Source organism: Periplaneta americana, chromosome 13 (genome assembly GCF_040183065.1).
Source record: "Periplaneta americana isolate PAMFEO1 chromosome 13, P.americana_PAMFEO1_priV1, whole genome shotgun sequence".
In the NCBI taxonomy this organism is placed as follows: Eukaryota; Metazoa; Arthropoda; class Insecta; order Blattodea; family Blattidae; genus Periplaneta; species Periplaneta americana.
Genome location: NC_091129.1, coordinates 169,910,023 through 169,929,406, shown reverse-complemented (window position 1 = coordinate 169,929,406; position 19,384 = coordinate 169,910,023). Strand labels below are relative to the sequence as shown.

General features: G+C 35.6%; 1 protein-coding gene across 2 annotated transcripts in view; it reads right to left on the bottom strand.

The window, feature by feature from the left end:
• The window catches only part of Ret (Ret oncogene), a 291,614-nt gene that overhangs the window by 51,141 nt on the left and 221,089 nt on the right, over positions 1–19,384 (bottom strand). For both annotated transcript variants that reach the window (XM_069844593.1, XM_069844594.1), the window contains exons 9-11: positions 15,656–15,868; positions 15,413–15,585; positions 15,135–15,332 (exon numbers count right to left, since the gene is read on the bottom strand). In XM_069844593.1, coding sequence (XP_069700694.1) covers positions 15,135–15,332; positions 15,413–15,585; positions 15,656–15,868 — 584 coding nt within the window. The remainder of the gene's footprint in view (positions 1–15,134; positions 15,333–15,412; positions 15,586–15,655; positions 15,869–19,384) is intronic.

Here is a 19,384-nt window from a genome sequence, read left to right as displayed (position 1 = left end):
TAGCCGGAATAGAAAAAATCAGTTCACACGGTTTCACAACTTCGCAATATGTCCTTTGTAGATCATTCCCTTTTATGAAAATTAGTTCTCTGGTATATGACCATAATTTTCTTTCATCTACTGGAATGCAACTTCTGGAAATACTACTCGGTATGTCTGAAAATTCTTAGAGAAAACGTAATGAATCTTAAGTTGCTGAATCTGTCAGTCAATTACTGCATCTATATCTCATACAACTGCATTAGGCCTATGTATATAACGAGTTAATATTTGTCGTTTAGCTAAAATTATCGACATACCTTGCGTCTTTGTTTTATTCACAAGTTAGGAACTCAAAATGACACTCGACACTTTTTGAAGATTTCAAGTACCGGTACACTCATTTTACTTAGGTTTCCTTATTCTTACTGCTTTACTGGTGGATTTGCACATGACTCAATGAGATTCTATTTGGCCTGTTAAGTTATCTCAATTTGCCTATGTAATTGGTTCGCACAAGTTTTAGACGAGGATCGCGAGTTCTTTGCCATACTTGCTGAGCATTTTTCCATTTCTTTAGAACCCAGTTCAAAATCAGTGATCTAAGGAGAGGAATCGCCTTGTGAATTGGGTGAGAACTAGCTACAGTGAAGTACGGCACAACTTTCGTAATTTCAGTTTATGCAGCATTTCATTCATACTTGTTAAAATTCCTGGCATTTTAGGGAAAATCAAATCAGCAGAGAAATATTCATGGACTGTTGTGTTGAAATTACCCCTTATTGGAATATGAGTAACTGAAATTTGATTGGACGGTGAAGTTCATTCTTGTAGTTTTTATGTATTTTTATATGCATGCTCAGATTACATTTAGGAATTACGTAGTCTATGAAAAAATGCAGCATATGAAACATTTGACTTCATTTTAGATGTTTGAAATTGAACGACTTTGACTCATTGTGTGAATTTGTATCTCTAAGATGTTATAAAGGTTGGGAAGGGTTCAATTGGTACGATATCCTCAATTTTGCCTTTAAATATATGGTAACCCTACTTTAATATGACTGATTGAAAGTAGGCCTACCGTAACACTGAAAGATTTTAATAATAATAATAATAATAATAATAATAATAATAATAATAATAATAGTCGTCTTCCTAACAAGTATTAGGCCGAGTGGCCTGTTACGGTTTCAAACTCGAATTTTCAGTCCATCTCTTCTTCGGACGGCCTAGAGATCTTTGCCACGTGGATGGTAATGAAACAGTGCTTTTGAAATTCTGCATCAATCCATTCGTTCGAGATTACCCTTCCACTGAAGTTGATATTTGCTGATGAACTGCATAATGGGTTCTATTTGAAGTTCTTGCATTATATCCTCATTTTTTTTTTTATGATCCCAGCGAGTATATCCAGTTGTTGCTCTCATGAACCTCAGCTCACTTGCTGTTATTCTACTGACATCTTTATTCTTCACAGTCCACGCTTCACTACCATAGCTTAATACTGGTTGTTCTAAGGTTTTTATAGAAGCCTGTTCTTGTGTGTCTTTGTACTAGTGAAGGTTTCATGATTTTATTAATGATCCCCATTGTTTTATTATATTTACATATATTTTCAGCAATATCTCCTTCATCATAAGGTGATAGTGTATAGCCAAGGTAAGTGAAAGTATTTACTCTTTCTATTATTTTATTATTCAAATAGATTTACTTGGTACAGGGAATTTCCCACAAAATGGCATGATTTTCGTTTTTTCAATATTAATTTCCATGTTATATTTTTCACTGACCATATTTAAATATATTGTAAATCATCTTCAGTTGATGCTATGAGAACTAGATCATCAGCGAAAAGTAAATCATCAAGCTGCAAATTTCGATTAATTGGAATAAATCTATGGCGTGTCTGTTGCCAATCTTGAATGATTGTATATATAATAATAATAATAATAATAATAATAATAATAATAATAATAATAATAATAATAATAATAATAGTAATAATTTTTTAATTTATACAGCAGTTTAACTTACAGGTTAAAGTAAATAATTAACTTCGGAATATAAACTATATACTGTATATAGTGTAATCAATATGTATAAATAATTAACATATGAATTAATAATTATCTGTGCTTCTTATTGGTATTAACATTCAGAGTTCCTATGAAATGATGCAAGCCTGACATAACAAATACGATATCAAAGTATCTCGCAAATAAAGTACTTTCTTTATAAACAAACAAAAACATTCACCTTTCGGATACGCAATACAATACTACGTACGCCGGTATTCAAATACGTTGGTTCCACACTAACGACTCGTATATACTTGCTGTGTCTTACGTCTAACTTACGAAATCAAATTAAACTTACTCACAGAAAAATAAGAACGTCGAAACCAAAAGTAAATGTAATAAAATACTGATGTATTAAAAACATCCACAGGAAAAACACAGAACTTGAGTTTCGCGGGTCTATGTCGAACAATCCCGAAGCCAAGAGCCGAACAATCCCGATCTTTCGCCACTGCAGAATGTGGAGGGGTGGGCAAAGGGGAGAGAAGTGGAGATTACGAATCGTATGGTATGATTGACCAAATCCAACATTTCAACACGAAATTAAATTCGGACAAAAAATTAATTATCATCTATAACAAATATTGTTGTAAACTATAATTATTTTCAATTTATTTCGTGCTGTATTTATTTTAGCCTCACTGAGACCATACCGGGCCTTGGGCCTTATACTTGTTTGGATTATTATTATTATTATTATTATTATTATTATTATTATTATTATTATTATTATTATTAATTTTAGAGTAAGCACTGCGTCTATGGAGTACACGCCACTGAAAATTACGCACACACGCCACATATATTGTCTAATCATGTACTACGCCCCCAAGCTTTTTTGCGTCTCTTGAGTGCAAGAGACGAGCTCTAATTATTCTAGTTACATACAGAATACTGTTTCGTCTATGAATGAGGTCATGTTACAAGAGATAATGAGAGTGAAGTAATATATATAGCCTTATGTACGGTATGTAAGAAATACGGTGCATAATGTCAACACTTTAACAGTATTTATACGGGTACAACACTTTCAGCACCACCTATACACGTGTATTCATCATCATCACTATCTCATATAACTCGCTGCGCTGGCACGAACAGTAAACATATCTTTATTAGTTTTTAATATTTACTCATAGGTCGCAAAGGCCAGAGGGAGAGGGAACAGTGATTCACATTCTTTTCGGACGTATATTTAATTTGGGCGCGTAGTAGGCCTACAGTACACGAAACGGAACAACGTCGATTCTCATCTGTTTCCCATGATGGTTATAAATTATAATATTATGTAATGCTCTATGAATGGCAATTATAAACATTTTATCTCGTTTCTTACGAGTGTAAATAAAATTCATAAGTTACGTTCCGTAACTGTGAGCAACATCTGAGATTTCAAGTCTCAATCCACTGCTCTGTCTCAATCTTGCTTGGCGCGCATGTTCGTTAAGGCATTGGTGCGGTGATGAGAGGAACCTGGATCAGATCTCCTCACTTCCCACGGGTAAGTTAAAAAAAAACAATACATGAAAATAGTGTAGAAATTAAGAGATCGATGGTAATAAAACTAGAGCTAGATAGAAGAGTACACCAGATAGGGAAGAAGGGGAAAGAGAGAGAGAAACGATGTGATAGAGGCATATTATATTAACTTGTTTTATCGTTTGTTTTTCTATAAACAGCTTTTGCCCCCCCCCCTCCACCCAAGAAACCTGTCAATCTCTGTTCCTATAACAAATCCACAATGAACAACGCCTCTTCCATTTCTTCAATATCGTTATTACTACAGAAATTTCTATTTGCATAACTTCCGACGTCGCCATTCTATTCTGCTAGAAAACAAAATAACTTAAGAGTGAACTGCAACTTGAATTCAGGTTACTTGAAATCACGTGACTTGAATTCAAGTTACTTAAGCCTTAAGCCTCGTTCACGCTTTTCAAGTAACTTGAATTCAAGTCACGTGATTTCAAGTAACCTGAATTCAAGTCGCAGTTCAGACATATTCAAGTAATTTTGTTTTCAAGTAGGATAAAATGGCGTCCATGGATGTTGTGCAATTAGGAATTTCTGTAGTAGCAAGCCTCCGTGCCAGAGGAATAATACATATATTGAAGAAATGGAAGACGCGTTGTTCAGTATCGGTTAGGAATTAGATTAGTAAGAGAAATACACGACCACTGACTATTACATATAGAATAAGTGAAATCTTCAAGCAGATTTAATAATTCTTATCGCAAATGTAATAAAATATAAGCGAGTCTGATTTACCGTAATTGAAAATGATTACCTTGAAGCTGTTACAATTCCCCCACAAAAATCTATCAACCACATTGAACCATGCCAGTTTCGGCGATAAATGTCATCCCTTCAAGCAACGCTCTTCTCTTCTTAATCTCTCTTATCTTCGTCACTTCTTCTCTATCTACAGTTTAATAGTTTTGTATTATTTTTCATAAGCTATCTCATCTGTGTCCATGTTAAAATGCCTGCTGTTCAGTTCTTCAATGAACTCTTCCTTTCTTGCAGCTTCCTTTGCATTTCTATTACGAAACTTTGCAATTTCTACAATCCGCAGGCCTTTGTGAATTTCATGTAACTTCAGAAACTCAAATATTTGGTCATTATTTCACTTACTGCTGTTTGCTATTATTTTTCCGTTCCCAGTAGAACTGAAAAACAATCAGCTGTTAATTTAACGCTCTTAAAACAGCTGTTAATTTAAATTCCCGCTCTTTTCTCCTTGAATTCAAGTTATCAAGTGACGTTCACACTTTTCAAGTGTCCTTTCAAGTCAAGTAAAAAGTAGAAAGGGATCCAACTTCACTTGAAACTTGAATTCAAGCCGTTAATTGATTTCAAGTCAACTTGAAACATAGTTCACACTTTTCAAGTGACTTGAAAAGTGTGAACGAGGCTTTATAGACTTCATTAAAACCATTCTACTTTGTTTAAAGACTATGCTACAGAACATGAATAATCATCATTATATACAAATTTAATGTGTACAACTTTAACATTAGTGCAATTTAGACATCAATGTCCCGTTGAGATGACATTTATATATTATTCAAACCAGATGGCTCTGTTAACATCATTAAACAAAATCATCACCCGCAGCACTTGTAAATATTTACCCAAAACTTTCATTTCAGGCTAATATTATTGTAAATGCAATGTTTTAATATAGATGTCATTCAACCACAATAAAATAATTTTCCGACAGCAAATCGTGTAATTAAGTGATAACCAGGGAAAGGATTTATATGTAAATACATATTTACTTATAAAGCTAATATAATTTATATTTTGCATTATCTTTATGTTTCACAATGTGTAGGGTTGAAAAATCCTACTTTTATTTTCCATATTTTTCCATATTTTAGAGTTTAGTACATATTTTCGTTAATTTCCATATATTTTCCATATTTCATATAAAACAGTCCATATTATATTAGGTTTAACAATAAAACAAAACAAAATTTCATTAACTTTTAAAAATACATTTCAACAATAGAGATTTAAACACATGTTCAGTAATCCCTTTAACATCAGAGTTATTTGAAAATTAGCAGTCCTATCAACAATGGGAAAGTAAGTTACAAAACTGTATTAATTTAATTTAAAATTTTTAACAGACTTCAGTTGTGCAGCTCAACAGTTAAATGCCAGTCAGAGTACACATAGGTTCAGTTTTGTAAATCATACTATAAAGACGGTAAATATGCCAAAAGTACGTCATTCAGTCAATTTAAAATCAAAACTAACAAGTTACATTTCAGAATTTAAAGAAGATGGTTTATCAACTGACAATAAAATATTATTTTGTAATTTGTGTCAGTGTGCAGTATCATCTACACAAAAGTTCCTGGTGCAACAACACATTACAACTAGTAAACATCAGGCCAACAAACAACTAAATTCCAAGCAGAGACAATTGTTTTTAACACAACCAACAACATCGAATGTAAGATCTGAGTTTAACATCGACCTGTGCCGTTCTCTCATCTCTGCTGATATTCCTCTCTACAAACTACAGAATAAGGTCTTCAGGGAATTCCTTGAAAAATATACTCAACATACAATCCCGGATGAGTCAACACTTAGGAAGACGTATGCTCCATCCATCTACGATGAGACAATACAGAAGATAAGAGATGAAATTAAAGATAGTTCAATTTGGGTTTCCATTGATGAGACTCCCGACAAAGAAGGTAGACTTGTTGGTAATGTAGTTATCGGTTTGTTAAGTGAACAATATTCTGAACGAATTCTTTTACATTGTGATGTTCTAGAAAAGTGCAATAACAAAACTATAGTTAAACTGTTCAACGAAGCTATGGGTATCCTGTGGCCAAAGGGTATTATGTACGATAATGTGTTATTCTTTATTAGCGATGCTGCCCCTTATATGGTCAAAGCTGGACAAGCATTATCTGTTGTATATCCTAAATTGACTCATTTTACTTGTGTGGCGCATGCATTTCATCGTGTGGCAGAAGTGGTCAGAGACAATTTCCCTAAAGTAGATTTGTTGATTTCATCAGTGAAAAAAGTATTTCTCAAAGCTCCCAGTAGAGTTAACGTGTTGAAAGAAATGTACCCTGAAATTCCATTGCCACCAAAGCCAATTTTAACTAGATGGGGTACATGGCTAGAAGCAGTTGAATATTATGCCGAACATATAGACTCTATTAACAATGTTCTCCTTGCATTGGACTCTGAAGATGCAGTCTCAATTGATACTGCGAAAACAGTTACCTGTGACATAAGTGTGAAGAATGACTTAGCTCACATTCAGCATACATTTTCATGCATCATAAAAACGCTCAAAAGTCTCCAAAATAGGCACCTTTCACTATCTGAAAGTTTTGAAATTATAAATAGTACTGTGGAACAACTGAATCGTGGTAGAGGTAAAGTTGCAGATGCAGTAAGAGCTAAGGTGGACACTGTACTTTCAAAAAACCCTGGATATGAAGAACTACAAAAGGTTGTTGCTGTGATGAGTGGTGAATCAACAGTGAAGATTAACTTGGACTTATCCCCAGCAGACATTGTGAAATTGAATTATGTACCAGTTACTTCTTGTGACGTCGAACGCTCTTTTAGTCAGTATAAATCTATCCTCAGAGACAATAGAAGAAGATTCACTTTTCAGCACTTGAAAGAAATGTTTGTAACCTATTGTTATGGTAACAGACAATAAAAATTGTGTTTTGTTGAAACTACATTGGAAGATAAGGTACGTCCATTATATTTTTTGTTTAGTTTGATTAAAATGTACCAATATTTAACGTACATAGTCATTTTTTTATAATTTTAAGTCCATATTTAATTCCATATTTTGGTAAAAATCCATATTTAATTCCATATTTTGGTAAAAATAACTACATATATATTTACATATTTCATATATTTTTAGTCCATATAAATCCGTTCCCTGGTGATAACACATTTCCGGCATTCCTCTGTATTTCATTTGTCTTCAAGACAAGTTATCCTCCACCCAGAACTAGATACGTTTATGTTGCTGATGTTGGTGAATAATTTATGACAGCAAGGCCGTTTCAATTTGAATCATGGAACAGGTGTTCGACGATGTGCGGAAGAGTTATAGCACAGTCTAGCATATACAATCACGAAGCATTTAATAAGCGACGGTGAGTCCTTTAAATATCCCAAATGTCAATGTCATTTAAGTGTTCTGCCATGGATGAATATATAGGCTACTTATACATTTATCCATGGTTCTGCTATGAATCTCTAGTAACGAAAAGCGCTCTGAGGGACGGAATTGGCATTACGCGGAAACCAAGCGCTATGCGTCAGCTATAATCTCGTAAAGGAACGGTACAGGCACAGTCTATTGTTCCTAGTAGGCCTACTCTCATCACCTCAAGCTTCGTGACTATATATGTTTTTTTGAAAGATGGGCCATGACAGGAGCGTTGCGATCGGAAAAACAGCTGAATGTCACATAGCGTGGTAGGTCTGTTGCAACAAGTTAGAGTTCGCTTTCTAACTCGTTGGTCTGTTGCTATGGTAACAACGGTTGAGTTGCCAAACTACAGTTCTCACGTGGCGAGTGCTTAATCGAAAACGCATGGCGTGGACCTATGGGACGTCTATCTCGTGCGCAAGGAAGACCTCGGTGATCACCTTTGTGAATATTTATGGAGGAAGGACTGTTCGAGGCTGGTGCGCGATCCTTTTGAGGCTCTGGCCGAAGACGTAAAATTACTCTATCCCGGCGGTGTCCGTTCCGAAGAAGGTGAAAGCGATTGAGTGTGGCTGTCGTGAAGAAGTAGTGATTTTTTTTACGTTGGCAGTTGAAGTGCGTCATTGTCATAATGGCGGGTTTCGAAAGAAAGTTCCGTAGTGAAATTTGCGTGTTTATTCTAGTGTTATGTGCTCTAGTTGAGTGTTTTTCAGTGGGTATTGAATTAATAACAGTTCTGCGTTCTTCACATTACATCGCATCGTGTGCTTCAAATGACTACAATCGTTTCATTGACTAGAAAACAGAACGTTTGCACTCGCATTATGTTGGACTGTCATTTCACAGGTAATTTGGCACATATCTCTACAATTAGTTTAGTTGAAACAATTACCAATAGAATGCTTAGGTTTTAAAATGCATCTCCACAAAAATTCTATCAAATTCGCTTTGAAATTCGACCATTTTCTATTGCAAAATCGTCAGAAGTCCGTCAACTCTCGTTTCACCATTTATTATTAATGTTTACTTATTGTCTTACATGTTTGACATGCATACTCAACGTCACAAATATTCCAAACATAAGTGGTTACTCCTCCAACTTACATATTTTCACTTCGACCTACTGAATTTACAACACGTTAAAATTTAATTTCACAAACACCAACGAAGACTGAATTACTACGAAACGCGCACTAGACTATTATCGAACTATCTGTGCCTTCAGATTCTTCCGTGCCTATAACACTGTGCTATAACCACAGTCTAGTTTATATTATATCCTAGGATTATATACATTTTTTTAATGATGGGACATGACAGTTAAGCGGCAGAGCTTGGAACTACAGCGCTATATTGCCAATATGGACTACTACGCTGCCAGCTGATGGAAGCTTGCAGTTGACGTTGGGATAGCTGATGTTAAAACATTCACTGACAATATTGATGCGAAGGTAAAAAACAATACAAAAATCGACAGAGAATCAAAGACGAAACGTACCAATGCTAACATTGTGTGCACAATAAATGTCGCCAAGAGAGCTATTAAGTTCGTGCATGCACCGCTTTCCGGATCAACAAAGTTGAGGCTGTGATTCACAGTCAAATGACGGAAATTGTTAACATCCAGCCCTTCATATCCCTTCCAGCAGTCCGTCATTATTGTAGTTTGAGCGGCGACATGTTTCCGAATAAGACGAAGCAAAGTATATTTGTCCCTTATTATTCGGACAAATCTCCAATCGCACTTCCTTCGTCTCACGATCTATCACGCCCAAAACCCAAGATCCCTCCACAACACGACCAGGCTCAAATTTCCTACGTCCAAACTTGCATTCATCAATTTCTACTCTATGATTCGGCCCTCCAGTAATTCTAGGTTCGTTCTTGTAACGGCGATCCAGACTGTCTGAAAGAAAAATAAAACTTATACCAAACAAAAGCCTAGAAAAACCTAACCTAACCTGTCACAGTTTCGTATAGGCCTATGCAAAGCGTAATAAAAGCCTAAACTAACCTAACCTAACTTTTCGCTAAAATCCTTAACTAACCCAACCTAACCTGCCACAGATTTGCTTACACAAGGCATAAAAGAACCTAAACTATCCTGACCTAACCTGTCACAGTTTCATATATGCAAACCACAATAAAAGCCTAACCTAACCTCTCACTAAAATCCTAAACTATCCAAACCTCACCTGTCACAGATTTGCCTACACAAGGCATAACAAAAGTCTAAACTATCCTAACCTAACCTCTCATTAAAATCCTAAACTAACCCAACCTAACCAGTCACAGATTTGCCTACACAAGGCATAATAAAAGCATAAACTATCATAACCTAACCTCTTACAGTTTCGTATATGCAAATTACAATAAAAGCCTAACCTAACCTGTCACTGAAAGCCTAAACTAACCCCACCTAATCTGCCACAGATTTGCCTACACAAGGCATAATAAAACCCTAAACTATCCTAACAAAATCTGCCACAATTTTGTATATGAAACCTAACCTAACCTACCCTACCCTACCCTACCTGACCTAACCTGTCACTAAAACTCTAAACTAACCTAACCTAGCCTGCCACTAAAACCCTAAACTAACCTAACCTAATCTGTCATAGATAATTACGTAAGGCATAATAAAAGTCCGAACTAACGTAACATGACACTAAAATCCTAACCTAACCTGTCACTAAAACCCTACACTAACCTCACCTAACCTGTCACAGATAATTACGTAACACATAATAAAAGTCTAAACTAGCCTAATCTGTCACTAAAATCCCAAACCAACCTAACCTAACCTGTCACCAAAATCCTGAACTAACCTAACTTAACCTGTCACAGATAATTACGTAACGCATAATAAAAGTCTAAACTAACCTAACCTGTCACTAAAATCCTAACCCAACCTGTCACCAAAATGCTTAACTAACCTAATCCGTCACAGATAATTACCTAAGACATAATAAAAGCCTAAACTAATCTAATCTGCCATAACACTTCATTATGTTACCTCTACACACATCCCTCAAGTATGAAAACCAATCCGCGATAGTTGACTCCACTATATCTGGTACATTCGTCTCATCGCACTCCCTTATTGTCTGGGAGTACGAAAACTTAATTGCAAAACCGTACATTATAAGAAGAACTCTCATGGTTGACAATCTCGCACGACTGATGTCCATAGTATCAAATCCCACCTCCCTCAAATCCATTTTAATATTATCCTCCCATCTACGTCTTGGCCTCCCCAAAGATCTTTTTCTCTCTGGCCTCCTAACTAACACTTTATATGCATTTCTGAATTCGCCCAGAATTCACATTACTTGCTTAATGTTTAAATATTTTGCTCAGCAAATACAGTTTATCCCAGTTTACATACCGTATATAGTTGAGAAAATCACACTGGTATTGGGTGCCATGCAGAGACCGAAGGGTATTTTTTCAACTAATAAAAAAAAGTATATATTACACACTGATTTCACAATTCACATATATATGGACTGCATGTGAGGAACATGTAATAAAAACAATTAAAAAAATTGGAAGTAACTCAAAGAAGAGCAATCAAATTGTTATATGAGCTGCTATATTTAACACCATCACATAGCTAATATTACAAAAATTCTGCCATTGAAATATATTAAAAAAATCCATGTGTCTTTTTGTGTTTAAAGTACTAAAGAGAAAAATACTCTATATAATTATAAACTTAAAATAAATGCAGAAATTCATGAATATGAAATATGATCATACAGAAAATTGAGGTTGAAACATCAAATATAACACAATTTGGAATTAAATCATTTTTATGTAGCATCAAAAGAATATACTTCATATCAAATTGCATGAGATTGATTAATACAGATCAACAACTTGTTAAATACCGGTATTGCTGGAAGCAATACAATCAAAATAATTTATACAGATGATAATTTAGTTTAATAAGTTACATTGTTTTTGTATGGTAAATTAGTAGTAATTAAATTATTTATGATATTACAGTAGTTTATAGATGTTTATATACCTATGTAATATAAGCCGCTCTTCTTCTACAGTCTTCAATCTTGCGATTGGTTTGTAACAGCTCTTCATGGCAAGTCTTTGCACTTCTTGATATGTGGAGCATCTGGTATCTTCTTTAATATTTGAAAGGTAGTTTATCCGTGGGCGTCCCTTTTTGTTCTTTCCTTCTATTATTTTGACAATTGGGTGCCGATTTCTAATTAGATGGCCCAAAAGTGAATGTTTTCTCTTTTGAATTGTATACATAATTTCTCTTGTATGTCCTATTCTCTTCAATATTTCTTCGTTAGTGATTTTATCTATCTAACCTACTCTCAGCATTCTTCTATAGCACCACATTTCGATAGCCTTTAATCTTCTTTTTTCTTCTTTGGCGATTGTCCAAGCTTCACAGCCGTATAATGCTAAACTCCATACATGCGACTTCGAAAACCACTATAAATTATAATGTACTGCCCTAATTATGAGCGCCTCTCAAGGGTCTTGTAATAAATAAATTAAGTAATGAATAAATTAATTTCTTTGACACAATTAACACATCATTATTCAGTGTCCAAATTTATGTAAAAACTGCACAGAAAAATTCACTTCTTAATTAAATTAAAATTTACTTAAAAGGAAGTTAATTAATTATCCAACAAAATTAATTTATTCCGATTTTAAAGTTTTCCAAATTAAACAATTAATATATATATATATATATATTTATATATTTATATATATATATATAATTATATACATTATTTAAATACAGGGTCCGGCAAACAGATATGACTTTTTTGAAATGAGATAACACAGTTGTATCTTAAGGTAAGTTGGTTTTTATTCTTTCATCGAAAATAGGCATTATTGCCATTTACTGATGCAAAAGAACAAATTAGGTTTTGAAAATTGCACCCTCCAAATGACGTCCATTTCTTCAAATTACTTCTGGAACCTGTCTCTGCCTACTATGTCTCTGGTGTACGGGTGATGTTTGGCCTTCCTGTTGGCTTACGTTTTGATGCTGAAGAAGTCATTCCAATATCACGGCTAGGAACTCTCATGTCGACCCACATTTAAATGTCGGAACCTCTGCTGTGTAAGAACTACTGAATCATTTGTTTTGAAAAAATCTCCACTGCAAATGCAGATGCGATGCATTCCATAGATCCATTGCAACTGAAATTACATAAATAATGGGTTCATCCCTATCCTCTCACCACTGCGCGACTGTCTTAGCCACAGTTACTGCCAACCTAAAAAGTCAGATCTTTTTGCCAGACCCTGTATTGTAATAAAAATCGTAAGAAATATAAAGAACATGTTTATTCTACCAGTTGACATTTGACATGTCCTTTAGCTGAACCCAAATGTTACACACAACCACTGGAATAAATCATAGTCAGAGTTATGGGTTAAAGTTATACATTTTTTTCATTTTAATAAATTTAAAAAAAGTATTAAGCAAATTATTTAGTATTATGTCTCTTTTTTTCCTTTTTTTTCTTATTTTCAATATACTATTTGTTCATTCCAACTTATATTCTGTTCTTGACTTGATTCTCTACTTTTGTCTTATCCCAGTTTTGTAACAATTGTATTGGTTTTATAATTTGTTATGTTCCATTTAATACAAAATAGTTATTTATAGGAACGAGTTTGCTCAATCGGCGTGCACTACATCAATAATATGCATTTATTTTGTATTGTATGTAGCAATAAATACTAAGAAAGTATTTAGAGTCTCACTTACACAAGAGTTACAATTTATGAACTTAGTTCTTCACGCCTCTCTATAGGAAGTGATAATGGTCAATGTGTAACCTTTTTCTCTTGATGTTCTGGGCTCAGCCTTTCTCAAGAGAGAATCTCTTGGAATATCCAAAATTTCTGCTTTTTGTGTTAGGTAAAAAGAGTAAAGAGTAAGTCCCTTTGGATGAAGAACAGCGTTGGTAACTGCAACTGCTTTCTTCCTACACAGCAGAGTTCCAGAGGCAAATATCAAAATCAGGGCGTGGTCGAGAGGTTAAACATGCCCACGTAAATGATTCATTCTTGCATGTATTCGTACTTGGTGATTAGGTTTCTTGTTCGAGCTGTGAATATGCCATATAGATTGATTTTATTATTATTGTAGTTGTTTAGTCAACGATCCCAAGATAGGTCTGAACCTCATAAGTGATGCCAAAAAGTATCACTTATGAGGCAACTAGGCCAGAAGATAATAGGGTAGGGTGGCCAGTTCCTTTCCCCCTTCATTGCATATATCACCTATTAGCTACATTACACTAATCAGACTTCAGATGCATATAAACAAATTGTTCTTCCTCTGACACACATCATCAAGTGGGATGTACTGCCTGATAATAGAGGTATAAGCCAGAACCTCAATTAGAGGATAATTTTGTTATAGTGGATTGTTGTTCAAATTAACTTCATCAGCAGGAGGAAGCCTAGGTTTCTTTTGAGATAAACTGAATGATTGAACCGCAGTTTAATGTTTGTCTTGTAATGGTTAATTAAATAATTAAATTTTACATTTAAATTGCATTGGCAATATTTACACCTCAGACACTTTTAAAACCCAATCTTAAAAGTAACATTTTCCAGCCACTCTTTTGTACACTCCTAAAGAATGGCACTTTGTTTTCCTATGATAAGGATACTGTAATCACAACACAGGCCCTACCACAGCGACTTACGATAATCTATATTATGACTGTAATGTTAATGCAACTTTCACACCACCCACTATAAACTCGACCTAAAATGAAATTTATTATTTCTTTCTTGCTATTCAGTAATTGAAAACAAGCGCAGAACTAAGTTGAAATCTATTTTCTGGCATTTTCTCAAGCTTTGGCGCTGCGAAATGAGATACGAAATAAAAAGAAAACTCTGCAAAAAAATCTTCAAAAATTTCTGAAAATTCTTCTCCCGCCGTCTGCAGTTTGTTCCCTCTGAACATGACATAAAACAATCAGATTCAGTTGGTAACAGTGGACATGAGTTGCGAAATAACAGAATTCAAAATTTAAATATGCCTTAATAATGAAACCCCCTAAATCTGGTTAATTAATCTCCTAAATTAGCTTTCCTAAAGTCGAGACCAAGCTAAATCACTTTCTCACACCCGAAATCAGTAATTCCCCCCATTTCATTAAAAATAGTTAAACCGCACCATAAAACTCTCTCTTTACGCTAATGAGGAAGTGAAAATCCAAAGAAATTTCTGGAGCCAATATTGGGAAAATGTGCATTTGACACAGTTCTCGTTCAGGAGCCAATGCCTGTGGTATCGGCGAGGCTTGAAGTGAATATTATAACGTGCCAAAGCTCACCCCTCTCGGTGCTGACATTGGGATCTCTCGGCGGCTGCGTGAAGATGGGTGCTGGGGTGGCTGCGCGGGTCTTGTTGCCGGCCTTCTGGTGCACTGCACACGAGCACTTGTTGGTGCTGTCGCACGTGCAGACGGCGTCCTTGTGCACCTTGCCAATTCCTCGTGGCCCACTCCAGCCAGGAACTCCCACTACGAAATCTGTGAGGTGTACAGTTTGAGTATGGCATGACGTATGTGGACCAGAGATTGCATTAACACATTGACAGGACGGACTGTACCTGTGCAGTCCTGCGGACAGATGTGGCTGTGTGTCTGCTCCAAGGGGTCGCACAGACTGTCGGGGCAAGTCTCGATGTCGGGACTGCAGGTCGAGTACTCTTGCGTGAAGAGATGTTTCTTCAGTCCCCTGCCTGGCCTCCACACGCAGCCGGCGCTCAGGCTCCGCGGGGCCCTGCAATCATACAGACCGGTTGGATCCGAGTGCAGATGTGCGGTACACCCTTCAGTCCTCGGCTACTCACTTGAAGGACGCGGCCCGGCCCGTGGCCACTCCGCACAGCTCCTCGCAGGTCTTCCGCCGGTCGCGCTCTGCACACAGGTCCCACTGCTGCTCGGTGACGTTGTGCCAGAAGTGCACCGTGCTGCAGGCCCCGCCACTCGTCTGGTTCACCACCTCCACCCGCAAAGGAACTTTAACCGTGTCGTTGTATGGGAACCTCACTTCTATCGTCAAGCTGCAAACATGATTTAGTATAAAAATACGAAGATGATTACATTTGTTGATACTGAATCAGTTAACATAGACCCGTGCAATACTACATAAATCTGATCCTGTCCAGGGTAGCGAATGGTGTTTGTTCTTTTCACATGGTTAACCAGTCTGAGAGAACGGTTTTTATTGCTATGTTTTCATTGTATGTATCCGTTAATGCACAAAGTAGCTGTTACTATATTTTGAAATTCGCGTTTTTTTGTATAAGTAATTTCAAAATGAAAACTGGATCGATACATGATCTGCCTAGCTTCTAAAACCATTTTGTTCTTGTACGAATTTATCTTCTATATATTTATTTTATATTATGGAAACATATATTTTGTAACCTGTATTCAGAAAACTTATCCTCGAATAGAATTTTATTTTATTTTCATTTTTATAAAGGGGAGGGGCAACTAAAGCTTTCCATCAGGAAGAGACGATTTATTGCATATTTCCATATAGAGGGTATCATGCCAGAAGTGCGTATCAACAAAACTGCAAGTTTATATTAGAGCCATATAAATATGGAATTATTTTTCCTTTCCTTGTCTAGATAAAAGATACATTCTTCCATCCTTCCTCATGTCAATTGTAATTCTCAAACGGTTGTTTTCAAACATACATACATATATATATATATATATATATATATATATATATATATATATATATATATATATATATATATAATTATACAACTTCCATTCAAATATTTCAATAACGCAAGATTTGTTGATACGCTCTTCTAGTAGTATTGTTCAGTAATTCGAAAAGTCTTTGTTGAAATTTTAGACCTGAATATTTTAAAGGTTCCATATTTATGTTGTCCTCACCAGACGATTTCTTATTTTTTGCTCGCTCTAACACATTTTCGAGTTGCGATATCGAAATTAGGCCTATTGTTGTTGTTTAGTCAACTGTCCGAAGACAGGTCTTAACTTCACAAGTGATACCAATAAGGCACCACTTATAAGGCAACTAGGCCAGGATATAATGGAATAGGGTAGCTAGTTCCTTTCCCCCTCCATTGCATATGTCGCTGATTAGCTACATGTTACACTAATCAGACTTCAGATGCACACATATCGTCAAGTGGGATGTAGGCTACTGCTTGATAATAGAATTATGCCTATTATTTTATTGTTATTTTCATGTAGGCCTACATAAATTTATAAGTGATAATAATTTCTCTTTAAATTGTGGAAGTAATATAAGTAATCTTTTTATTGGTATAATATGTGTTTTTACCAATTATTTTATCTGTTAAAGTATTAGTCAAAATATCATTAAACTTCTTTGTATGCAAAATTGTCAGTATACTTAGGGCTACTCAAATTTAAAATTACAAATTAACACCGAAATTAATAATCATTGCACCAGAACAGAGGGGGCAACTGAATGCTCTGTGGAGCAGTGGAGAGCGGCTCTTGCTCACGAAATATTACTGCCAGCTCTGCAGAGGCGCACAGGCGGAGTTATGGTGGGTCATGGGGGGCACTGCCCCCCGAACTTGTTTAAAATCTTTTTCTATTAACGTTAGAAAATATTGAATTCAAAAGATCTTTTTTGCTTTTGTTTATGATTAAGTTTCTGTGCTTAAATTGATGAATTAATGTCTTCAATCATGTGTCTGGACTATAATATTTATTTTAAATTTCTGAATGTATAAGAATTCCTATACTTCATGTGTTAGAAGTCTGCAGATGTTCAGGCCGCCACTTGGAGAAATATGAATTATGAATAACACAACAATGCAGAAAAAAGAAAAATGATACCGGTATAATGTATAAAATTAAAAACGAGATTAAAAAAAAATAGAGTTTACATTTCATATGATATCTTCAGGAAGGTAAACTTCTTATAAAAAATGTTCTGTTAGCACTGTTACGTAGTTTTATTCATGTATCTGTACGAGAGAGAAAAGGAGGGAGATTGTTTTACGTTATGCCCTATTATAATTTGTAGTAGCCCTACAGTTCAAGTCCTATACAACTCGGTTCGAAATATCGCGGATATGGATGTAACATTGTAAGAAACATGCGCCCCGAAAATACTTTTATTAAATGATCATATTTCGATATACTGTACCACGTTCAAGCTATAACGGGGGAAGGAGGTAAATGATGTCCCCCATAACCCCGTTATATGGAGATTCTATGGCTTTGCTTTGCCTTCCCCCAAGGAAACAGTTCTCTCTCTGTCTATGCAGAGGCAGATATCTATCGCACATGGATATATTGTAATAGAAATCATATTCTCCCGTTAAACAATTAATAGAATTGAAATGTGATTGAAATAAATGCATTTCAAATAATTGGAACATTTGTGTTTGAGGAAATAAACGTACGCAATTGGTATGCTGTATAGCGTATATAATGTATCGAGTGTATCAGTTAATACGTCTATACGTTTGATTGCATCGTGTGATGACAGTATTATTGTTACAGGAAATATGACATTACTGTTGGAAAGGCAATTATTCAAATTAAACAAGTCACAACAATACTAAGTCATTTTATTGCCTCAAACTCTTCACAATTCACATCCAAGCATAATTGGCGACACTTTGGGAAGTCATTCATTGGTTTATGATACATGTCCATTGGAATAACATGAATTTATTCCTCAATTACTAATTTTCAGCATATCGACGCCTTGCGGTTTTCGGGCATAAATCTTCTCCTTCAAATAATCCTACAACCAATAGTCACAGGTTGTGTGAGATCAGGGGAATAGGCTGGCCATTCTGTCGGTCCTCTTCTTCCCACGCACCTGTTTTGCAAATCACGATGGCACTTCTCACGTTTCAAAGCACGAAACACACTGGCATGACCGATACCAAGCTCACGTGCAGCTTGGCGGATCGATTTGTGTGAGCTGGTGTCGAACGCTTCCAGAATCCTTCTCGTTGTCGCTGCATCTGTGCTACTGCGAGGCCTTCCAGGAGGTTTTCCTTTCTGGGTGCTTCCCGTTGACAGCAGTCGTTTTCTCCACTTTCTCACAGTCGATGGCTGCAATGCTACGTTAAAATCACATCTCGCCAGTTTTACGGCCTCACGATCATTACCGTACGTTATTGCCCATGCTGCTGTTGCATCAGCGACATCTTGACTAAAACGTAAGCTCACCATTGTTGTGATGTGGTATTGTTATTTGTTGAATTGCCTTTCCAACAGTAATGCCATATTTCCTGTAACAATAAAACTGTCATCACAGACGCTTTGGCTAAAAACTGGGATCCCCTGAAAAGCTACTTTCAGTCTCAGGAAGAAAGTGCACTAGACAAAATCATTCTGACATGGTTTTACAAGAGGAGGACATTGCTTTTTTGCATATTAACTTTCTTATCCAATATCTCAAAATATTTCAAGAAAAAATGTTAAAACTTGAATTACAATTCACAGTAACAGAGATATTTCAGATGCTTTTAGACTGAAAGCAAAACTTGAATCACGGATTCAGGATAAGTTTTTTGGAATAAAAATCAATTCTA